A 25,076-nucleotide genomic window follows, 5' to 3' on the forward strand; every position below is an offset into this window, starting at 1 on the left:
TTGGAGCTGCTTGAGGTAGTCAAAAGGAATAGGAATTTAGAACTGATAAAGAAGTAACATCATACATTAGATCAAAGTTAAAGTAAGAACATTCTAATCACACATTTGTGATCTTACACCTTAAAGGGTTAAATAGGATCTGAGCTTTTACACTTTTTTTTAGGAATCCTGATTCATACTCATCATCAGGAAACGTATGTTTCAAGTATTTATTTCAGTTTTTTAAATGCCACAGGGCTATTAAATATGATCAAAAAAATTTGATTTATACTCCTGTTCAATTGGTGGCGGTAATGCACCACTATGTTGTTTTACAACCGCCATTAGACGAAGAAGAAGAAGCGTCTCCAATTGTTGTCAGCTAACTTTGATCAGTGTTGCTTGTTAGCCATGGGAAGCACTATGATTGACCAGTGAAACTGGTCCTTGGGACTTTAAATTATATATGTACTTTTCAGCATTAGTTTTTCCTCAACATCTTGCCTCAGACAGCGACGTACTACCTGAAAAGTACAATTCGCAACGCAATATATGCGTTAAACGGGTTCACACGAAGAACACAGCCGGCGGATACAAGGCCTCTCTTAGCTAAACCAAGCTAAGGTAATAATACGATTCACATTTGAACGTGATTAAAGATGCTACTTTACTACAGTAAATATTCAGTTTATGCAGTAATCGAGTGGATTGTATTGGTGATTGTTTTTGCTAATGTACCTACATGGGCAACCAAGCAAGCAATGCAAACCGATAGAGCAGAAAATAAACACTGTTGCATTGGTATCACTGCCTGTAGCTAACCCACTAACCTTATTTACATAGTAGCTACCTAACGTTACGCTATTCATTCAGCTGTAGACGATAATAAAACAGACAGCGGACCAACATTTTATCACCTAGAGAGCTAGCTAGCTAATACGTTGGCTATCGTAGCTTAATTTTGTTCAGGCAAAGTCTTATTTTTTGATAGGCAATTATATTGTTAATTGAGTAAGCTAGCTAAATGTTAGCTAACTAGCGTTAGCTATATGTTACGTGTCTAGCTAGCTACATTTCAGCATGACTTTTTAGTGTAATAGTGTAAATAGCGTTTAAGAGTATAAGTTGCTTTTCACCGTCCCGACCGAAGAGTTTCGACTTTGCTCATTATGGGCGAAATAATGGCTCTCTAGCTAGCTGTCATTAATGGGAAGCATTATTGCACCTTTACGAACTAGCTACGTTATGTTCGGTATATACAATTCAGATGCAACGAGACGCGTTAAAGGAAGTTAAAGTTTACCACCCATTTGCTTGGGTTTCTAGCTAACTGCAGTCACGCTGGCTAGCTTCCTTAGCTAACTGAGTATGACAGCCACATTGCTTCGCAAGCTAGCAATATTAAAAATCTGAACATTTTGAACGAGAAGTACACATCGGGAGGAGAGGGCATGTTTATCTGTGCTATTCAAATCTACAACAGAGCCTTGTATTATTTATTGTTTTGGCCAAGTAAATTAGATGAGCGCTTTCTATATTGAACAGTACAGCTGTCACAGTTCAGATGTTCCTGATGCTCATGTGAAGAAAGCATGACCTGTGAATGCATCATGCTGCATTTATGTTACAGGAACTAAATACTCATTTGAGAGATCAGGACTTGGGGCATGTTCATTAATAGATCTTCATGAGTAAACAAAAAAAAAAAAAAAAAAAATTTACATGTAAAGGTACAGCAATTAGGGAACCATTAATGATCACACTTTTAATAATCTAAACAGAGAACCTGCTCCAAATTCATTATTATATGCTAGTTTGTGCTTTTGTAGTTGGGCAGAGCAACAAGCAACCCGTGATCACACAGACCTTGACCATAACTGTGCCTCTCTCCCCTGACTGGCTTAAAGTGGAACAGGGCATTAGAGTGGTCAAAACTGCAGGCGTGAAAGTTCCACTGCTTGGGAGGAATTGCAATCGAGTTCAGACGAATGTGAATTTTAGGCACTGACATCAGGGGTTTAATATTTAGAGATACATTGGCATCTCCCCCTCCCCTTCCAGGATGTCGGATTCGGACAGTGATGAAGACCAGGACCGTCCTTTCTCTCTCACTGGCTTCCTGTTTGGGAACATCAATGAAGATGGACAGCTGGAGGATGACAGTGTGCTGGACACTGTAAGGGAGGCAGAAATATTTATTCAATGAATTGGCATTAAAATGTATCAAATCCATGACAGTATCATTTTTATGTTACGTTTAGACACCTCAGCTTTTTAATTCCACAATGCTTGTCAATTTTGTGTGTTACTCTTTTACATTTACATCCGTAAGGCAAAGTTTACGAATCTTGACGTGCCTTGTACATGTTGGACCTGGTTCTCCCCTGTTCTTTGGCATGATTTTGGCATGACTACTGCCCATTTTGGAATCCTTACCTCTCCCCACCTGCTCAGGAGTCCAAGAAGCACCTTGCCGGCCTGGGCTCGCTGGGTCTGGGAACGCTTCTCACGGAGATCACCGCCAGTGAGGAGGATGTGGCCGAGGGCGAGAAGGACCCCAGTGGCACTGATGAGGAGGGTGAGGGTCGTGCTCGTTATGTGCCTTTCATTTTCTGCCGTGTGGAAGTGCTGGTGCGACGCGGCTTACCTGTCTACCTGTTTGCAGGTTGGGTGAAGAGCACGGAGGATGCGATTGATTACTCTGACATTAGTGAGGTCGCTGAGGATGAGACGCGCAAGTACCGGCAGGCTATGGGAACCCTGCAACCCTCCAGGAATACAGGTGATTCTGTCACCCTCGTACACACCTGCATGCATACATAAACATGCACAAACCCTTCTTGGTATGAATGCTGTCTTCACCGTTTAAACATTAAGACAACGCTGTGACACACCCTAAAGATACAATGACAAAGCTGTATATTTTAGAACACTGATTCATCCCTGCCAAATGCTGGGTCATTCTTTAAATGGACTGAGAGTAGACTCCTAAGTCAGGTCAGTGTATCCTGTATGTGAATATGCACTTACAGCAGGGGTGGTGACTGGAGTACGTAGGGTTGGCAATTGTCCACCCTAACCTCTGCCTTGCCCAACCAGTAAGAGAATGAACATGGCGAACAGCAGGCATTATCAATAAATTACTTATGGTCCTACACAAGTTCTCCACAGCCAAACGCACATGGCGCACAAAATGTTAAGAAAATACATAATTTGCGCATGGTATGTGCTTTATTAACCCTTAGTTCCCCAACATGTGCAATGTGTTTTTGTTCAGCTATTTAATATTTGCATAAATTCAACATGTGTTTGAGTTCAAGATTTAGGCTTGTGTTGTCTTTATGTTAAAGCTGCAGCTTTCTAGAAACAAACCTGTCATTATTCTGTTAGTTATTTGATTTGTTTCGTTGTCTGCTCACAACAATACTGCAATCGAAATTGATGCGTGAAGTGTGCTCATTACAGTACATTTGAACCGGAAGTCAAAGAGATATTTCAAAATGCGCATCCTGTCGGTGCATTTTAGAATCACCCCTGACTTGCAGGTTGAGGGTAGTGCCTCTTTACTATTTGGGAGTCTGTGCTGTTTCAGAGGACGACGATGACTATGATGCTGATTGTGAAGACATTGATGCCAAACTGATGCCCCCACCACCTCCACCCTCAACCACTGGAAAGAAAGAGGAGCCCTCCACACAAGCTGCTCCTGGTGAGAGTGGGCAGAGTCTCTGGCCAAAGCACTTAGCTAGTGCTGGTTACGTTTCCTAACCACGTTGGCTGCAGTAGTGAGTTTGTAGAAAACGGTAGGCAAGTCAAAGGGGAATTCCACCACAAAACAACATTCCACAGATCCTGGTGTAGCTGATTAAGTCTTTTAGTGACCAAAACATTCTCCGAACAGAGATATTGGCTGAGAAAATTTAGTAGAGGTATACGTCATCATGACATACACCTGTACCCTTTCTCATTTTTTGTAGGACTCCAATGGGCGAGTAGTTTTATCAGTTTTGGGCAGAATTCCCCTTTAGTACATGTAACACATTCTGGCAGGAGAGATGGTTTTTAAATAGCATACTGTAAATTAAGTTCACCATCTTTAGGGTTAGGATTCACCTAGGACAGCCCCACATTTCTCCCAGCAGTAATACTTTTTTCACAAGTAATCGCTTGTTTGTTTGACTTGCTGTCTGGAATTCTGATGTACACAAGTGTTAAGTCAGTGAAATGTATTAACTGTAAACTCTTTATAGTTTATAAACTGCATAAGTAATCCATTTTAACAAAATAGAGGCAATTTAATAGGTGTATGGAAGCTTTGTTTGCTGTATCTTAAAAAATGTAGAAGGAGATATGTCCAGAACAGTAGTTTGTGCTTTTGCTAAATAAATCAAACACTTTTTTTGTCACGTAGCTCATTTCCTTACAATTCTAATGTTGCTGTTCATGAATAAATATCACACATAATGATTCCACGACCCAATAGGAATCTCCCACGACCAGTTTGAGTCGTGACTTTTACTTTGTGCACAGTTGTATTAAAGTACTGACTCTTGTGTATTTGTTGTGTGGTGGAGGGGTTGCAGCAGTTGTGGATGAGGGCAGCGGGATTATCCTTCCCTCCATCATTGCTCCGTCATCGTTGGGGGACAAGGTGGACTTCAGCAGCTCGTCGGACTCCGAGTCGGAGACGGACAGGCCGGCCCAGGGCCCGGGTGCTGGCGGGTCCCCGGGGAGCCTGACCCTCCCGCTTGCTGGCATCATGCAGAAGGATGCCGCCAAATCCCTACCTGGTGTCACCGAGCTCTTCCCTGAATTCAGGCCTGGCAGGGCAAGTAGTCTTTCCGGGTCCCAGAAATGCTAACTCCGTTTGGAGTATTTGTCGTGAAAATGTCCAGTTTTGTCCATCGGTTTTGTATTTTTAACAAGAGAGTTTGTATTTGTGAAAGCCTTCAGCAGAGACCCGCCCTGCTCTCACCGTAGTCTTAGCGGGAGGCGGAGCTTGGCTGTGACGCGTTCTCCACCCTGCAGGTCCTGCGCTTCCTGCGCCTGTTCGGCCCGGGGAAGAACATGCCCTCCGTGTGGCGCAGCGCCCGCAGGAAGCGCAAGAGGAAGCACCGCGACCCGCTGCCCGGGACGCCCCCTCCCGAGGTGGAGCAGGTGGAGCAGAGCCCAGAGAAGTGCGGCTGGAGATATGAGTACGCCCCGCCTCCACCCCCGGAGCAGTGCCTCTCTGATGATGAGGTCAGTACCGCTGCCGGCCACCAGGAGCTTCCTGTCGGTTACACATCAGGTTCTTAATGTTATTCCAGCCGGATGTTCTTACTGATCATCTGGTGACCTCAAATACAACTTTGGAGTGGTGGTTTGGATTTATCCCATGCAATGATTCTTTAAAGGACGCTATGCTGGAATCTATTGAACTGGTGTCTTAAGAGCACATGGCATTTAATATTTTACGTCCTCATTTTCCTCGACGTTTTCTTCCGTATTAGATTACTATGATGGCCCCAGTGGAGTCCAAGTTCTCCCAGGTAGCTGGTGACGGGGACAAGGTGGCGGAGTCTCGGCCCAAGGTGGCGGAGTGGCGCTACGGGCCGGCGCAGCTGTGGTACGACATGCTGGGCGTGCCTGAGGACGGGAGCAGCTTCCACTATGGCCTCCGCCTCAAGGAGGTGCAATCAGGGTCTGAGGACGAGCAGGTGGGCCCTGGTCTGCTCTTAGCTGTGTGTGTAATGTTGGGTGAGGGCACAGCTCTCATACACAATCTCTCACCTAATGTAAAGACTTGAGGAGAATTCAGCACTTTTTAACAAGTAACAAAGTAAACTCTTGTCAGGTTATTGTTTTTTTGTTGTTGAATAGTACAGGTCCAACTGTATAGCCTAATTCTTACATCACGACACGGAATTGGAATTGAACAAATTGTTTTGCAAAATAGTTACAGCGAGTTAGCCAAAATGAGGGGCTAAAAAGCCCCACTTATTTCAACTGCATATATTCATTCATATAATGTATTTAATGTATTCATAGCAGAACATTTTTGACGTGTCGCCCCGGTGTATAGATAGGTTGAAAATAATTCTGCAGGTGGGAAGTTCACCTTAAGAAAATGGAAACAGTGCTGACTCACGGACATGTTGCATACATGAGAGCATAGCCAAGATAATTGAATATTGAATATTCGTGTTTGTGAGGTGAATAAGATTTGTGTACAGTTCTGATGCATTTCAGTCATTTTTAAGCTTTTTACAAAACTTATCACAAACTGATACAATAGCCTACACCAGTAACAAATGCTTTCTCTTGCAAACAAGCGGCCTCTAAAATGGCAATTCAGAAGAAGCCAGCTGAATTGTGTACTGTAGCTATAGTGATTTTACATTGACTCCCTCTATTGGAATTTATTGCGATTACAGTTTAAATTAAATAGTTTCCTAGGATTGACTTGTCCTGTGAGGCATGACAGCATTCTGGCTGAACCAATGGGAAGTGAGAAGATTTATGGCCATGCCTGTGAAACAACAGCCTCTAGTTTGCGGAGTTCAGTCAGCAGCTGGAAACTGTACCTAATACCAATCTCTGGTGCTATCCTGGGCAGAACAGGAAACTACATACCAGGTATGTGAGCCCGGTCACACTGGTCCTTGACCTGGTGTGTGTGTGTGTGTGTGTGTGTGTGTAGTGTCAGGAGCAGATTGAAGATGCCCAGGAAGGTTCCGCCCTGGAGAATGAGCTCTTCTTGATGGTGACTCAGCTGCAGTGGGAAGATGACATCATCTGGAACGGGGAGGACGTCAAACACAAGGGGACTAAAACCCAGCGTGCTAGTCTAGCTGGCTGGCTGCCCTCCAGCATGACCCGTAATGCAAACGCTTATAATGCACAGCAAGGTGAGTTGGCCCCTCTCCCTCAGCTGCGGTTTGCAGCAAGAGGAACTCCTCTACCTTTGTAGCCGGCATGTTTCGTTTTTCGCTCCGACTTGCCTGAGCACTGTTGCTTTTTTAGCCGTTCTTCTGAACTGTGACAATTGTCACTCCTTTTTGACTGGCCGTTTTGCCTGTCTGAACTGTGCAGGTCTGAGCCGCAGTAATTCCCAGCTGGTGCCTCCAACCCCTCCCCCTATGACCAAAGCGCCCTCTCTCAGCTCAGGATCCAGCAAACGGGACAAACACAACCAGGACCAGCAAGGTACACTACAGTAGGTCCCATACTGCAACCTAAATTCACTATGACAAGGTTGCATGTAAACCCTAAGTTCTCTGGGCTGCCAAATTTAGCAAAACAAGTATAGCATAAATCTGCCAAAAGTTACTGCTAGATGGCTAATGAAACAACGCTAATATTAGCTGATTTCCTGCCAGTCAAACAAGCTCTGCTGAAAGGACCATGCTGGTATTTTGGATGTTAAAGCCCATTTACTACAAAATTCATGCTCACAATGACATCAAGATTAAGAAGTGGTGGATGTCTGAATTTTGTTAGGGAAACTGTCTTTTTTCCGTGAACCAATTTCTGGCGGAAAAATGGTCTGTTGGGGTGGTATGTTCAGAAATGTGTTGTGACTGACAGTTAGCAAAGTGCAACGTAATTATAGAGAATGTCATCCGATCATAGCTATCCTTAAGGTTTCAAATCTGCAGCGCTGGGTGCATTTAAAAGAAAAGGACTCACCAATTGAATCACACAAAACATAGGACACAAAACTTGAAATTGACATATATCCTTTGACACACTGAACACAAACTAGAAGGAGGCCAGTCCTGAAAATGGTTTGGAAAAGATCTGGAGGATATTTTCTGGGCTTGATTTTTATTTTCTGCAGTTTAATTAATAAGTTTAAAAGTTTCCCGATTAACATACTGATTAATTATGCTATTGGGAAATTGGAAAATATGTTGAATGCATGCAAGTCTGTTTTGACTAACTAAGATACGTGGTAGTTTAGAAAAACTATTCCCTGAAAATACGGTCCTTCAGAAATACTTTCTTGGTTTCATCGGCAGGTGCTAAACATCAATAAAGAAATATTCATTTGGATATTGTGTCACCTTGTCTCTCGTCCAGCTTCTCATGAAGATGACACGCCCTGGTTTTCCATTTTCCCCATTGACAATGAGGAGCTAGTCTACGGTCGCTGGGAAGACAACATCATCTGGGACGACCAGGCCATGGAACACTTGCTGTCGCCTCCTGTCCTGACTCTGGATCCCAATGATGAGAACATCATTCTGGGTATGGTTCAATGACCTGGATCCATCTATAAGTCTAGTTTATCAAATCTAATTGCCCTGTCTGTATGACCAGATCTGGAATGAGTAGTGATGGAATTGCTGTTTACCTTGGTGCTGTGATCGCGTCTCATCCTCTTGATGAAGCTTTCCCTTTCATCCTGTCCATCGCTCTCTCCCATAGAAATACCAGATGAGAAGGAGGAGCGGACGTCAAATTCCCCCTCCAAGGAGAACAAGAAGGAGTCCGCCCTAAAGAAGAGTCGTATTCTTCTGGGAAAAACGGGAGTGATCAAGGATGAGCCCCAACAGGTACAATGACAAGTGGAATAAGGAGGGGAAAATTGATTTGTCTGCAGGAGCACAATCTGTTATCTTGCAGGGTGTTGAAACATTGTAGCTGTTACCTTAGTGGCAGCTAATGGGGATCCAAATAAATAAACAATGAACTTTCTTTAATTTGCGTATTAGCAGTAGAGTTAAGTACCCATCTTAAACTTTTGTTTATTGTTATTATTATTATTATTATTATTATAGTACAACAGTGCAGATGCAGCAGATTGAACATGTTTTCAAACTTTGTGTTGTGAAGGTCCGAGGTGATGTTTCATCATTGCATTTGGTTCTCTGATTTTTGTCTGATGTCCTCCTATAACGCATAAAAAACCCGCAACTCTGCGTATTTGAGTGAAGGGCCAGTGTCTAATACAGGCTGTCTCCCTGCACAGAACATGTCCCAGCCGGAAGTGAAGGACCCCTGGAACCTGTCCAACGATGAGTTTTATTATCCCAAGCAACAGGGCCTGAGGGGGACCTTCGGAGGTAACATCATCCAGGTGAGAGGCTCGCAGACAGGGCTGTAGGGGACCTTTCAGAGTGACATCATCCAGGTGAGAGGCTCACAAACGAGACTAAAGGGGATCTTCTCTTTGTCTCGTCGCTTTTGCACTGACCGCACTCGTTTATGCCAACAAAGTTATAATTTAACTTCCTGATTTTATACAGTCAGGATTATTCTTAAATGTAATTGTTTTTAAAATTCTAGATTTAAAGGTTTTCTTGGTGCTTTTTCAGATCATGAGCTTGAAAGTAACATTTACTTTACCGAGTTTTAAACTTGGTAAATGTATAATGATTTTGTGCATTAGAACTGCTGCTGCTACTGAATGGATGGCTGTGATCATGGTTCTCTCTCCTCCCCCTCTCTCTCTCTCTCTCACTCTTCCTCAGCACTCCATCCCTGCGGTAGAGCTGAGGCAGCCTTTCTTCCCCACTCACATGGGCCCTATGAAGCTGAGGCAGTTTCATCGCCCGTCCCTCAAGAAGTACTCCTTTGGGGCGCTGTCCCAGCCAGGGCCTCACCCAGCACAGCCCCTCCTCAAACACATCAAGAAGAAGGCTAAGGTACCCTCCACCTAGTGCCAAACTACACTCTGTACGGTCTCTTCCAGTGGCCAGGCATGATAGCATGATAGCCTGTGGTTTAAATATTAGTGGCCTGCACACTGTGATACAGGGACTATGGATGGACTGGATCTGTGCACCCTTTACATGCCACTGTGTGTATGAGCCAGACATGGGTCAAATAAGTATTTATTTTGGATTTAAGTACTTTTCTGTACTCTATTGATCTTGCCTGGTGTAATTGAACCTGCAAATGAGACCTGAAGGTGAGGCTTGCACTTTTTGAGAGTGTTTCATTAGTTCCAATATACCAGACAGGATCAGTAATGCATAGAAAAGTATTTGAATTCAAAACAAATACGTATTTGACCCAGGTCTGGTATATGCTCACCTGGGTGGGAGTATATGTATTAGATATGTGTACAGAAATGGCAGGTGATTTACAAGTTGTGTGTTTTTATGTGTGTGTGCGTGTAGATGAGGGAGCAGGAGCGGCAGGCGTCTGGAGGAGGGGACATGTTCTTCATGCGGACGGCGTCAGACCTGACCGGAAAGGACGGGGATCTCATCCTTGCCGAGTACAGCGAGGAGTTCCCTCCTCTCATCATGCAGGTCGGCATGGCCTCCAAGATCAAGAACTACTACAAGAGGGTGAGTGGAGCCCAGAGCTAACCTGCACACCACTGCACACCCTGTGCTACGGCTGTCAGCTGACTGCACTCCCTGTGCTACAGCTATCAGCTCACTGCACTCCCTGTGCTACAGCTATCAGCTGACTGCACTCCCTGTGTTACAGCTATCAGCTCACTGCACTCCCTGTGCTACAGCTGTCAGCTGACTGCACTCCCTGTGCTACAGCTGTCAGCCGACTGCACACCCTGTGCTACAGCTATCAGCCGACTGCACACCCTGTGCTACAGCTATCAGCGCACTGCACACCCTGTGCTACAGTGAACAGCTCACTGTGCACCATGTCCACAGCAGCAAATTTCAACCACAGGTGTTCCCCACAGAAACCTGGGAAGGATCCTGGAGCTCCTGACTGTAAATATGGAGAGACGGTGTACTGCCACACGTCCCCTTTCCTGGGATCACTACACCCTGGGCAGCTTCTGCAGGTCAGTCAGCCCATGCACACACTGATTGTGGCACGTTATAGTATAATAGGATTTTAACCCGTTTAACTGGCTGCACCACCTACTTTGCATCTTTTAAAATGTAAATTTTGTTGTTAAATAGCATTCACAGATTTCGGATTCATTTCATGGTCATGCTTTTCATGTATCAGTATTATTATTTTATTGTTTAGCATATATGATGGAACTACTCAGTTTAGGCAGTTGCCAAGATGAAATTTTTGTTCCTTTCAAAACAAAGGGAAAAAATACATAAGTACACAGATGAGTTCTTACATTGATCTTTGCCATGTTTCATGGAGTTTCATTTCGTACTGTAGAACATGTAATAAACATCCTGAAAAATCTGATAAATATGGGTACTGTATAGCAAGTAATACGTGCACCGCAAAGCAGGTAATATGCATACCATAACGCTGGTAGTGCGGATATCGTAAAGTAGATAATATGCACCTGGTAAAGCAGGAATAATATGCATATATGTGTAGTTGTATTACCTGGTAAAGCTGGTAATATGTGTACCACAAACCAGGTGCTGTGAGTGTTTTATCATCTGCAGAAAGTTTTAATATTTTTAAAATTTTTATTTTGCATGCATTTGTCTTTTGACACTTGTCTTTTTTTCCCTAGGCCTTTGAGAACAACCTGTTTCGAGCCCCCATATACCTGCACAAGGTTCCTGAGACGGACTTCCTTGTTCTGCGAACGCGACAGGGTTACTACATCCGAGAGGTGGTGGACATATTTGTAGTTGGCCAGGAGTGCCCTCTCTTTGAGGTGCCCGGGCCCAACTCGAAACGTGCCAACACACACATCCGAGACTTCCTGCAGGTACGGCCTTGATGGACCACATGTACAACAAACCCGAACACACCCTCAAAATGCATATTCCACGTGTTCACACGCACACACACACACACACACACACACACGCACTCCCGTGTATGCACACACGCAGATGCGCGTACCCTTGTCCTCACTTCTGTCTCCGTGTCCTCTCTGAACAGGTGTTCATCTATCGCCTGTTCTGGAAGAGTAAGGACCGCCCCCGTAGAATCCGTATGGAGGACATCAAGAAGGCCTTCCCCTCGCACTCCGAGAGCAGCATTCGCAAGCGGCTCAAGCTCTGTGCTGACTTCAAGCGCACAGGTAGACTCAGGCCGTTGACCGTGTCCTCTACCGGCATTCACCGTCTTCTTAATGCAATCCAAGCATCATCATCTCTCCCTCTCTCTCCCTCTCCCTCTAGGGATGGACTCCAACTGGTGGGTGCTGAAGCCTGATTTCAGACTGCCTACTGAAGAGGAGATTCGTGCCATGGTCTCCCCAGAGCAGTGCTGTGCCTACTACAGCATGCTGGTGGCTGAGCAGAGGCTGAAGGTAAAGCCATTCTTCTCTGCACTAGTACTCTCTGAGACCTGGTGAACACAACTTTCTTGTTACATTACTCATTAGCTCTGAATCTTGAACATCTGTGTGTATAAACCTAGTGGTTAAGTTGAAGATATTGATATTAGATTGATGAGGTATAATTACACAAGAATCCTCTTAATTTTTTTTTTTTTTTTTTTTTGTTATTCACTGAACATAATATTTTTATGAACTCCCAGTTTGTTGTATCCATTATGGCCACATTATATAATTTGCCATGCCTTTAAAAGTAAATGTTCTATATTATTAATGTCCCGAGATCTGTCAAGTCAATTGATGCTCTCAATGTCTATATTATGCTATATGACCAATGATGCCCTTTGAAAGAGGTTTCATTGTTAGTTGCTTACTTAAAAGATGACATTAACATGTCATCTTGAAACCTAAAATATCACACTTAAGCACAAATCTCACCCTGTAGAAAAGTAGCTCTGAAGAGAGCTCTGGGCCTTTGATGATATCTGTTTGTCTTTCTCTCTATCAGGATGCTGGCTATGGAGAAAAGTCATTTTTTGCCCCTGAGGAGGAGAACGAAGAAGACTTCCAGATGAAGATTGACGATGAGGTCTGAATAAATGTATTTCTCTTTTGGTGCACTAATAGTATTGTTACAGCTTGTAGCATGCTGGTCATGTGAATCTCCCTCTGTGTTCTGGTGTGGCAGTGTTAATCTCCTCTGTGTTCTGGTGTGGCAGTGACTCTCCGTGTTCTGTGTGGCATAATCTCTCCTCTGTGTTCTGTGTGGCAGTGTGTAATTCTCCTCTGTGTTCTGGTGGCAGTATGTAATCTTCCTCTGTGTTCTGGTGTGCATTGTAATCTTCCTCTGTGTTCTGGTGTGGCAGTGTGTAATCTCTCCTCTGTGTTCTGGTGTGGCAGTGTGTAATCTCTCCTCCATGTTCTGGTGTGGCAGTATGTAATCTCTCCTCTGTGTTCTGGTGTGGCAGTGTGTAATCTCTCCTCTGTGTTCTGGTGTGGCAGTGTGTAATTTCTCCTCTGTATTCTGGTGTGGCAGTGTGTAATCTCTCCTCTGTGTTCTGGTGTGGCAGTGTGTAATCTCTCCTTTGTGTTCTGGTGTGGCAGTGTGTAATCTCTCCTCTGTGTTCTGGTGTGGCAGTGTGTAATCTCTCCTCTGTGTTCTGGTGTGGCAGTGTGTAATCTCTCCTCTGTGTTCTGGTGTGGCAGTGTGTAATCTCTCCTCTGTGTTCTGGTGTGGCAGTGTGTAATCTCTCCTCTGTGTTCTGGTGTGGCAGTGTGTTCTCTTCTCTGTGTTCTGGTGTTGCAATGTGTAATCTCTCTGTGTTCTGGTGTGGCAGTGTGTAATCTCTCTGTGTTCTGGTGTGGCAGTGTGTAATCTCTCCTCTGTGTTCTGGTGTGGCAGTGTGTAATCTCTCCTCTGTGATCTGGTGTGCAGGTGCGCACTGCTCCTTGGAACACTACCCGAGCCTTTATAGCTGCCATGAAGGGGAAGTGCCTGCTGGAGGTGACGGGCGTGGCCGACCCCACCGGCTGCGGGGAGGGCTTTTCCTACGTTAAGGTGCCCAACAAGCCCACACAGCAGAAGGTCAGTAAATTTCCATAAATGTATTCTCTGCTCCCTGATCTCAGGATTACCTAAGGAATCCTTATACATGGAGAGGACCCATGGGGTTCATACTAAGGCTTGCATAAAGAAGACAGCACCTGTATGCACAGTGCTTGCACAGGGAGTGCTGGTACAGACAGGGTTTTGCTGTGCAGTGGAGAAACAGAATTTGATGGACCACCCAAGGGCTCAAGTTTAAAGATATTTTTGTGTGATTACAAAGATATTATTGCGTAAAGGTAATGCCGTCATTTTTTCTCTGAGCTGCAGGATGACCGGGAACCTCAACCTGCTAAGAAGACTGTGACCGGGACAGACGCTGATCTGAGGCGGCTCTCTCTGAAGAACGCCAAGCAGCTCCTGCGCAAGTTCGGGGTGCCGGAGGAGGAGGTAGGCTGGGACTGGGACGTCCCGTCGCCCTTCCTAACCTGCGGCGGAAACGTGACTCCCTCCCTCCCTCTCGACCCGCGCAGATTAAGAAGCTGTCCCGGTGGGAGGTGATCGACGTGGTGCGCACCATGTCCACAGAGCAGGCCCGCTCCGGCGAGGGTCCCATGAGCAAGTTCGCCCGCGGCTCCCGCTTTTCAGTCGCCGAACACCAGGAGCGCTACAAGGAAGAGTGCCAGAGAATCTTCGACCTGCAGAATAAGTGAGCAGCACTTTTCTCGCCTGCTGAGCAGACAGTTGGGTCAGCAGACAGGGCTTTGTACAGGAAGTGATTCGACAAAAAAAGATCACTGAATTGCATGATTACCTTCTTTACTGCCATATATTTTTCAACAAATTTATGATTGTAGTTTGGGAAAATCCATCCAAAATCCTGTGCCAAAGCCATCTACTTATCTGACCATAAAGTTAGGCCGCATGCGCTTAGGTGTGCTGACTTTAGCTTGTCAGTCCATCTCCATTATTTTAGTTGGCACATTTTGTGTGTGTGCGTGCGTGCACGTGCCCGTCTGTGTGTGTTTGCCTCCCCAGTGTTTGCCATACTGCTGCAAATGGAGGGGGAATGGTTGAATATTTCTGGATGCACTGGTGCACATTCAATAATTTAATGCCACGGTGGCTCATCGGAAATTGCTGTCATCCAGTGCTTGTCTTTTTCTTTTTTTTCGTTCTCTATTTATACTAATATAAATGGGCCTGCTAAGAATAACAGACACTAGAGCCTGTTGGACTGTTTTTCCTGCTGGCCTAAGGTGTATGTGGAGTGTGTTTTGGAAGAATTCCCCAGTAAGGATAGTAACGATTTGACGTAAATGCTCCCGTTTCTCCCTCCACGCCAGAGTGCTGGAGTCCACCGAGGTCCTCTCCACGGACACGGACAGCAGCTCGGCTGAGGACAGCGACTTTGAGGAGATGGGCAAGAACATCGAGAACATGCTGCAGAACAAGAAGACGAGCTCGCAGCTGTCCCGCGAGCGGGAGGAGCAGGAGCGCAAGGAGCTGCAGAGGATGCTGATGGGAGAGGACAGCGACCGCGACAAGAGTCGCAAGGACCGCCGGAAGGGCTTCTGTGAGTGTGCAGGTTTTTATTGGCGTAGCACAGAAATGGCTGGGCAATATTTAATTTGTTTGGCTGCCAGTTTCTGCACCCATGGGAACTGGAGTCCATTGTGCCATACAGTGCTCATACCATTTACTATATACAATATTCCCATACCATTTATTACATTACATTACATTACAGGCATTTAGCAGACGCTCTTATCTAGAGCGACTTACACAACTTTTTTATTTTATTTATTTATTTATTTTTTTTTTTACATTGGATACAATTTTACATTGTATCCATTTATGCAGCTGGATATATACTGAAGCAATGCAGGTTAAGTACCTTGCTCAAGGGTACAACGGCAGTGTCCTTACCAGGGAATCGAACCTGCGACCTTTCGGTTACAAGCCCAGTTCCTTACCCACTGTGCTACACTCCGTCCTAATTTATATTACTCTACACATGGGCCTGGCTAAAGAGAGTAGTGTGAAATGTGTTGGAAACTGACCCAAGACTACAGATGCTCCAGCATGAAGTTCTGTCCAGGGCTAAGACTATTAAGCGTACGAAACCCCCTCTTATTACATTTCAGTGTAAATGTAAATGAGTGTGTAACCCTTTGCATGGTCTGCCTGCTTCCTCTGCAGCTAGCGCCCTCTCCACGGGCTCCCACAAGGACGACGACGCCTCCTCTGTCACCAGCCTCAACTCCTCGGCCACCGGGCGCCGGCTCAAGATCTACCGCACCTTCCGTGACGAGGAGGGCAAGGAGTACGTGCGCTGCGAGACGGTCCGCAAGCCCGCGGTGATCGACGCGTACACGCGCATCCGCACCACCAAGGACGACGAGTTCATGTGAGTGTGTGTGTGTGTGTGTGCGTGTGCGGGTGCGGAGGCCTTGGCTGCAGTGTCGAGGTGGCTCAGAGTTTAATTATTTCAGACTTTGATGTTAGACTTAGTGTATGTTTAAACAGAAGAATTCTCCCAGGATGAAGACTGGATCCTCTTCTGTAGAGAATGAAGTAAACCCAAAATTTCAGCCAAAAAACATAGAAAATGAATGTTTACAGTTTATGTGCATTTTGTACATGGTTATTAAATTCTTTTTTGAATGGTTAAAAGGTAGATGTAGGAACCTCAGGTACCTCAGACATAACTTGTAACCTGTCTCTGGTGGCTGCAGACGCAAGTTTGCACTGTTCGATGAGCAGCACCGTGAGGAGATGAGGAAGGAGCGGCGGCGCATTCAGGAGCAGCTTAGGCGCTTGAAACGCAACCAGGAGAAGGACAAGTTCAAGGGCCCCCCGGAGAAGAAGGCCAAGAAGGTCAAGGAGCGTCCGGATCTCAAGGTACGTGCGGACATCCACATCCTGACTCGAGGAAATCACAGCCAGAGCAGCTAATACTTCTTAGCAAGTGTTGGCCTTTCAGCTCATTTATGATAACCATTACTAATCCATGGCAGGATAGCATTATGTACCCGTTGCGACTGGGATATTCTGAAGCCTACAGGTGGATTCCTACTGTGGGTTGTGGAGTTGCAGAGCAGAACACTATTGAAAATAATGAAATAATGAAGTGAGTGCATAGTACATGTATGCAATTTAGTACACACTGATGTGGACCGGCTCTCATTTTGTCTTTCTTCTCTCCCTCTGCAGCTGAAGTGCGGTGCTTGTGGGGCCATAGGACACATGCGCACAAACAAGTTCTGCCCGCTGTACTACCAGACCAACGCCCCGCCCTCCAATCCGGTCGCCATGACGGAAGAGCAAGAGGAGGAACTGGAGAAGACTGTCATCCACAATGACAACGAGGAGCTGATTAAGGTGGAGGGCACCAAGATCGTCCTGGGCAAGCAGCTCATCGAGAGGTATCACCACAGCCCTTTACTGAATTTCACTGTCCTGCTGTTCTGAGCACAGAAAAGTTGAATTAGCACAAGTTATATTTTCACATATTTTGCAGGCAGTAAAAGCAAAAGGATATCCACTTTATAGAGTCAATGACACTAATTCTGCTGCACTGCACACCAGTCCTGACATAATTTGTCTGTGATACTTTGTGATTGTCCTGGTGTGGGTATAAAGACAATGTCCTTGTTTTGCAGCGCTGATGAGGTTCGCAGGAAATCACTGGTGTTGAAGTTCCCCAAACAGCAGCTACCTCCCAAGAAGAAGAGGCGTGTGGGGACCACAGTGCACTGCGACTACCTCAATGTGAGCCAACAGCAGTGTGTGTGTGTTCCATTCTGATTTCAGCCTGATGTGGGATGAGTGTGTGTGTGTGTGTGTTTGTCATCTTCTTGGCTCTGTGTCTTTCAGTTTGATTTCTCTTCACTTTGCATGACCTCAGCTGGACGGTTTATTGTGTTATCACTATCTTGTGCTGCCTGACTGTGTGGCCGATGTGACTCTAACCCCCCTTCCACAGCGACCACACAAATCCATCCACAGACGGCGTACAGACCCCATGGTTACCCTGTCCTCCGTATTGGAGAGCGTCATCAACGACATGCGGGATCACGCCAATGTAAGGTCACCTTCGCCCTCTTTCTGCTGCAGCATCTTTCTTCCATAAGGGGCTGTTTTCAAAACGAGAGTGTTGCCTTGAGCTCATGGGTTTGATTCATCAGTTTTCAGTTTTTTTTTAAGTCAAAAGAAAATTATCCTTTTTTGTTAAAATCTGTTAAGTGTAGCGTAATACTGGCCATATATGGTAATACTGATCTTGCATGCAGTCTGTACTGCAGTCAACTGTTAATCCGAATATGAATGCGGCCGGGGTTCAACTCCAACACAATAAAACATGGCACGTATGTACATCTGAGCTCATAGAACTTATTAATTTCATTGACTTCTTTTTCTCTCAGACCTACCCGTTTCACACGCCAGTCAATGCCAAGGTGGTGAAGGACTACTACAAGATCATTACGCGGCCAATGGACCTGCAGACACTGCGGGAGAATGTGCGCAAACGCTTGTACCCATCGCGCGAGGAATTCCGCGAAAATGTGGAGCTCATCGTTAAAAACAGCATTACTTACAATGGTATGGTGTCCCCATCACCACTGTGCTTAAAATGGGCGTCCAGCCAAAAAAGAAAGTAGAGTATGTTTCCAATTACCTGGAGTACTGCCTATCCATCCTGATGGTTTTGCTGAGATTTGGCGAGAATTTTGGCACAAAATATGGGCCAATAGAGGTCCATTGTATCAAAATGAACTGCCTCTAGAAAATTCACCAAATCTCCGCAAGTGGAAACATACTTTAACTAATTGCCCGTTTAACTATGCAGACCATCAACACTGTGCTCAACTGTGTAGAGAATCAGCACAGCACTTAACCAAAATGATTGTTCTCTCATTATTTTGTGCATGTGTGGTTCAACAGGACCAAAGCACCCCCTGACCCAGGTGGCCCAGTCCATGCTGGACTTGTGCGATGAGAAGCTGAAAGAGGTTGGTGCCACTTTGCTTTCATTTACAGAAGTACATAAGCAGCATCAGGACAGATACTGGGTATCAGTTTAAAATGTGCTTGTGATGGTTAATGGCGTAAGTGCAGTGTCACACGCCATGTGATACCCCTGGGAGGGAGAAGCATCAATTCTGGGTTTTCACCGCGATTTGTAAAGTGAGCACAGTCAAAATTATTATTATATTATTTGTGGTGAGAAACTGCTGTCCTGCGTCTAAAAATGCTAACTATCCCTTTAAACCTTGTTCATCCTTTCTGCTCTTTCCCTTACTGCTTACCCTTTACCTCCTTTACTTTAATCTGTTGTGAACCCTCATTCTCCCCTGTGTATCATCCTCATTTCTTGTCTCTCCTATGCAGAAGGAGGACAGGCTGGTGAGACTGGAGAAAGCCATCAACCCCCTGTTGGACGATGATGATCAGGTGGCCTTCTCCTTCATCCTGGACAACATTGTCACGCAGAAGATGATGGCTGTACCTGATGTGAGTTCTTCTTCAGACCTCTGGAGTGGCATTCCATTCAGCTTAGCTAGGATTCAAGCATTGGATATTTGCCATTGTAACCATAATCACATAATAAACCACTGATGTCATAACCCATACGCTGTGGCATCTTAAGACTTATTACAATATTTGGTGCTCCACAGTGCCATGTCCAGGGATCTAGAAACTACCTGTCATCAGTGGGATCTGTGCTTCGCTTTCTATAGTCATTGGCTCTGCTGTGGTACTGTGTGTAGTTTGTTGGGTGTGATGGAGTCGCTTATTCATTTCGTTAAGTACTTCAGATGAGTCACTGCCGGTTTATGGGTGACGTGCAGGAACCCCTGATATGATTACTGATTTTATATCAGAGAAAATGGCTGAGAATATGTGGCAGTTGGAGATTTAACCTTATGTTTTTATGGAAATAAGAAGAACCTCCTAAACCCCCCTGTAGCTTTATTAAATGTGTTTAAGTTCACAAAATGCATGTGGGTTTATTTACTTATTTTATAAGGAAAGTGGGACAGCCTGCCCTCCTTTCATATTTTTTTGCTGTAGTCAGACAAGTAGGACGCAGAGAGAGTAACTGATAGAGACGGTGGGGGTCGATCCCCTGCCAGTGCGGGGGGGGGGAATCGCTTCTGGCTGAGAGTTGGGACGGTGCCACATCATCATGCCATGTGCAGCTGTACTGAAGCTCTCTTCTCTATCTGTCCCTCTCCAGTCGTGGCCCTTCCACCATCCAGTGAACAAAAAGTTTGTCCCTGATTATTACAAGGTGATCGTCAACCCCATGGACTTGGAGAACATCCGCAAGGTGAGACATTTCTCCTGCTCGGTCTTGAACTGGCCCGCCTCTCCTTTTCCTTGTTTGTTCACCAGTTTAATTTTTGTATGAATCTGTCATATTTTTCTGAAACTAGTATCTGATTATAGTTCTAAGGATTGGTCTGAGAGTAGACACACAATACATAAATGCTGCAGTTCGTAGCCCCATCTGCTGAAAGAGTTCATTTCAAAGAATTTACTGCTCTTGAAATCTTTTACTGAAGTGCGCACGTTCACGTGTATTTTTAAACATATATTCATGCATTCATATGTTCCACATGCAATGAATTTCATGACATTTCCAAAATGACCATAATTAGGTGTGTTCAAGGGACTGAAACCCTAAAGTAAGCTACTGATGATTTGGGTGAAGAAGCTGAGGTGGTGTTCTGCTGCTTTCACCAAAATGTGGAAGGCCACTTCTATTTTAGTCCCATTTGAACCAACCGCATGGGGAATTAACTCTGACCTGTATTCTGCTCAGAACATATCCAAACACAAGTACCAGAACCGCGAGATCTTCCTCAGCGACGTCAGCCTCATCCACACCAATAGTGTGAAGTATAATGGTGAGTGGAAAATAGTGTTTTCTGTATTGGGAAGTCATTTAGAATAGAATAGAGGTTTATATTTATTATGTTAATATTATATTTGTGCCAGAATGGAATTTAGTTTCATGAAATTTAACTATAAATATATAAAATACATTTAAAAATATAGACTAATAAGATTAATTGTTTTTATTGGTAATAAATAAAATAACTTGAATTAGTTTTAATTGTAATATACATGCAGTTTGGAATGATTATAGATGTTAATGGTAATTATGCAGTTGGAAAGTTATGGGCTGGGTAAATATGTCAGATAAAGTGTAATGGAGCAGGAAAGTACAGTAAGGGTTAATACATTTGGCAAGCAGTTGTGGGTGAATAGGATAAATGAGGTAACGGTGAGTGTTTTTGGCACGGTTCTATTCGGGTTACTAAGATAGACATCTCATGGGCCTAATGTAGACGTTGTGGCTATGGACTCTGCAGGGGACAGTGGTTCATTTTCTTAAAGAATCCATCGCATTCCGTATTGTTCTGTTTTTATTTCTTTGCCGATGAAGAAAGGATGATGTCAGGGTCTTAATCTCATTTAAGTTTGACTTCAGTTGACACAGTTTTTTCTTTCAGGTCCAGACAGCCCTTACACCAAGACGGCCCTGGAGATAGTCAACGTGTGCAAACAGACCCTGTCCGAGGTAGACTTGGAATTGTTATTATCAGGAATGTCTTTTCATTATTGCAAGTATATTCAGTAATAAATAGTTTAGTGATGCAATTTATTTTTTCCATAACATTATTGTTTCTTGTTGTCATTCACCATTCTAGTATGCTGTGTTTTGCATTATTATTCAGTATTGCAAATCGTTTGTTATGCAGTGTGACCGGGATCAATAAATACTGGCTTAGCTCTATGATCGGTAACCCTGCCGGGTGTTTGCTTCCAGTATGATGAGCACCTGACCCAGCTGGAGAAGGACATTTCCACAGCCAAGGAGGCAGCCCTGGATGCTGCTGATCTGGAGAGCCTGGAGCCCATGACCCCCGGACCCTACACCCCACAGGTACCCCCTACAGGCACAGATAGCGCAGTGCAGGTCCCCCTCTACGCTGTATGTCTCCGTTTGGCCAGGTTGAGTACCGGCGAAGCACGGTGTACCCTCTCTCCTACTACGGTCCCGGTCCCTTCCAGCTGCTGTCTGTCTCCTCGTGTCCCTCCCTCTCTTTCTGTGTATCCTCCTCTCTAGCTTCCTGACCTGTATGACAGCAGCACCTCTTTGAGCCTGCATAGGGAGGCTGGCCTGTTCGCCCTCGGGCCTCCTGGCGCAGCCCCCGACAAGAGGGGGGGGCAGGTATGGAGAGCCTGTGGAGGGGAGTTACAGGCCCCCCCGTATCATCCCTCTTCCCCCCCCCCCACCCGCCCCGTCTCATCCCTGCCTCCATCTGTGTTGGGCGGGTTGAGACCAGCGCCGGGTCACATGGGCAACTGGCTCGGGTCGTTTTTTTGGGTGAAAAGCGCCACAGGGCCTCTCCATCTGCTTTTCGTCCGTTCATGCCTGCGCTGAGCAAGCCAGCTCTCTTTCTGTTCCTTTCTGTTCTGCGCCACCAGCCATCCTCTCTCCTATTCCCCTCCATCCTGGCAACTCTGTATTTCCTGGCCTCTCTCCCTCAATGGCCTCCAACCCCCATCTGTGTCCCCCAGGGCAGACACGGTCGCGGGAGGCTGGGTGAAGAGGAGTCTGACGTGGACATCGAAGGGTTTGAGGAGGATGATGACGGCGGCAAGCCTAAGACCCCCGCCCCTGTAAGACTCGCAGAGAGAAAGATGGGGGTTGGGGGTGGGCTGGGGGTGGGCTTTCATTGCTTGCTCTGTTTTCTCTTCCTGTCTCTTTCGGCTTGTGAAAGCAGCCCTGGCATAGAATTGGAGGGATGGACCAATCACTGCAGATTATGCCTGTGCTCAGAGTTTGACTGTGTCCCACTGGTATGCTGTGCCGTCCTGCTTGGGGTATTCAACATATCAGACCCCTCACACCCCGCGTTCTCTATTCCAGGCTGAGGATGGTGAGGGCGACCTAGAGGACGAGGAGGATGAAGAAGAGATGCTGCTGCCGCTGCGGAGAAGAATGCTTGGGCATGAGGACGATGATTATGAGGAGGATGAAGGCTCCAGCCGCCCACCTCAGGCCAGTGTGTTGTATCAGGACCTGCTCATGTCAGATGGGGAGGATGATGCCAGTGAAGAGGAGGGAGATAACCCATTCTCCGGTGAGTAAGGGGGTGGAGCCAGTACATGCATTTCATGTTAATACTAATCCGATTTAACCCCAAAATGTGAGCAAAAGCCAGAGCAACTACTATAGCCCCCAGGCAGTACTGATAGTATTGTGAGTGTAGTGATAGGAAAACCACCCTGCCTAGAGGCAGTTGTTTACCTTTTTAGTGTAATTTTATCGTTTTTAAAAAAGATGCTATGTGGAGCAGCATCATCGTGGCAAAATTCTATTTTGTTTGATCTATAGGTGGTGCTATTTCAGAGGAAAATGTGAAAATTCACAAAACGTATGAACCGAGTAATCAAAACTTGAAATTTTGTTTTTTTGGTTAAAGATCCAGACAGACCTTAAGTGACTCTTCAAAAACAAAACCTCGTCACCATCTGCTGATCAGATTTTAGAACTCATTAGACAGACTTAATGAGGTCTAATCATCTTGAAATTTGGAAAATATATCCTACTGTTAAATTTGTACTAGGTGGAAAAATATGGTGAGAATCGGCCCATAGGGGGCACTACCGTAATTCAGCCAACCTTTGAGTTTTTAACAAGCGTATTTCTGACTCTCTTTGAAATACTGTCATTAGCTTTATGTCCCCATACTCGGCTCTGCCTGAAGAAAATTCTACAAAAAGTGACTGATTTGCACAAAATGTCTTATTGACTGGCCTCCTTAGACCAAGTTCCATGAAAAACTTTTGACAAGGAGCCAATAAGCATCATTGTGGGTGTGGCATTTCACAAAAATGCTAATAACTTTTAAAGGCAATATCTGATTGTCACAAAACTAGAAACATTTCATCATGAAGAGTGTTCAAAGAGGTGTATAGAATTTGGTTATGCTTGGTCGATAAGTGGCTAGGGACAATGTGATAATACCCGGTACTTCTAAACAAAATGACCAATCTGCCTGAAATGTGGCACAAAAGTGCTGCCTCCCAAAAGTGCTACCTACAGTCTTACAGTAGCATGCAAAATTTCCTGAAAATCGGCTGTGCAGCATGAGCCATCAGATAACTCAGAACTCAGCAGGTAAAGCTACACACCAACTTTCTCATTAATTGATGTGCAGTGCCTGACTTTGTGTCCTCTCTTAATTTCTTCCAGCAATCCACCTGTCAGAGAGTGGCAGTGACTCAGACCGGGAGGTGGAGCCTCGTGGGGCCCCACCCAGGAGTCACCAGGAAGTGGCCCGCATGGAGCTGGAGCAGGAGGAGAGCATGATGTCCTATGAGGGGCCAGAAGAGAGCCACCTGGAGGACAGTAATGTCAGGTCTGAATCATAATCCTGCAAGGAAATCAGAAAGCCCGGCTTCCTCCTTCCTTCCTTCCTGCCGGTCAGGTAGTGGGATTAAACAGTGGAAAGAAGTGGAGAAACTGTGGTCAATTTATGAGTCTCAGAGTAATTAAATAGGTTCTAGTTCTCATCTCCATGTATTGGCAACTATTGATGTTTCACAGTGCGCATGGCCTTTATATGTAATTTCTGTATCAAATGACATCCTCTCTCTCTCTTTCCCTCCTGGTCTCTCTCTCTTTCTCACCTCTCAGTTATGGCAGCTGTGATGATGTGGAAAGGCAGAGCCAGAGACAGCCGCCCTGCCTGGGAAACGGAGAGGGATACGGAATGAGCGAGGAAGATGAAGAGGAAGAGGAGGATGAAGAAAGCGGGGCAAGGAAGCGGGGCCCCAGTGTGCTGTCACAGGTCCAGCTCAGTGAGGACGAGGAGGACAGTGAAGAGTTCAGGTCCATTGGTGGAGACAGTGACATGGACTCAGATGCCTAATGGGGGGAAAAACTTTTGTGATATTAGATATCAATAATAAGGACATTTTCAAGGACTCTACTCTTGGTGAACTCACTCACTCATTCACTCGTTACAACTGAAATATTGCATTCTTACCCAGTATTTTTTGCCCTTGTATAGTTTTGTGTAGTGCAATATGCTTTCTTTAGTTTTTATTGGATTACTGAAGATATCTTGATTTATTTTTTAAAATAATATGGTAAAAGACATTCTTCAGCCTTAAAATGACATTTTTATTCATAAACTTCATATATGTCTGCTGTAAATATTCAATGATTATTAAAAAAACAGTTGTTTTATATTACTGAAGTTGGTTACATGTAGGGGTAGGCAAGAGAGCGATTTCGTGTCATCACCGGAATAATTTCAGCCATGCACCTTTTCACACACCTTTGTG

At 45.1% G+C, this 25,076-nt stretch overlaps 1 protein-coding gene across 4 annotated transcripts; it reads left to right on the top strand.

Annotated features, from left to right (window-relative positions):
• The first annotated feature begins 316 nt into the window (after window positions 1-316).
• taf1 (TAF1 RNA polymerase II, TATA box binding protein (TBP)-associated factor) lies at window positions 317-24,983 on the top strand. Of its 4 annotated transcripts, XM_064350238.1 has the most exons (41): window positions 317-603; window positions 2,041-2,155; window positions 2,434-2,557; window positions 2,645-2,761; window positions 3,572-3,688; window positions 4,554-4,807; window positions 5,008-5,220; window positions 5,472-5,678; window positions 6,662-6,869; window positions 7,054-7,167; window positions 8,044-8,211; window positions 8,392-8,519; window positions 8,936-9,043; window positions 9,438-9,611; window positions 10,089-10,262; window positions 10,625-10,729; window positions 11,378-11,578; window positions 11,755-11,896; window positions 11,997-12,127; window positions 12,663-12,743; window positions 13,590-13,739; window positions 14,031-14,150; window positions 14,234-14,409; window positions 15,047-15,276; window positions 15,903-16,110; window positions 16,439-16,604; window positions 16,917-17,128; window positions 17,366-17,474; window positions 17,689-17,787; window positions 18,128-18,305; window positions 18,648-18,715; window positions 19,095-19,217; window positions 19,945-20,037; window positions 20,533-20,617; window positions 21,227-21,294; window positions 21,544-21,660; window positions 21,844-21,948; window positions 22,299-22,400; window positions 22,651-22,864; window positions 23,980-24,145; window positions 24,424-24,983. In XM_064350238.1, exons 2-41 carry the CDS (start codon window positions 2,042-2,044, stop codon window positions 24,656-24,658), a joined length of 5,904 nt encoding a protein of 1,967 aa, XP_064206308.1. In that variant the 5' UTR covers window positions 317-603; window position 2,041; the 3' UTR covers window positions 24,659-24,983. The 4 variants fall into 4 exon arrangements, with proteins under 4 accessions (XP_064206308.1, XP_064206305.1, XP_064206306.1 ...); XM_064350235.1 differs by lacking the exon at window positions 21,844-21,948 and having other exon boundaries at window positions 14,025-14,150; XM_064350236.1 differs by lacking the exon at window positions 21,844-21,948.
• Window positions 24,984-25,076: the final 93 nt, after the last annotated feature.

Source organism: Anguilla rostrata, chromosome 9 (genome assembly GCF_018555375.3).
Source record: "Anguilla rostrata isolate EN2019 chromosome 9, ASM1855537v3, whole genome shotgun sequence".
In the NCBI taxonomy this organism is placed as follows: Eukaryota; Metazoa; Chordata; class Actinopteri; order Anguilliformes; family Anguillidae; genus Anguilla; species Anguilla rostrata.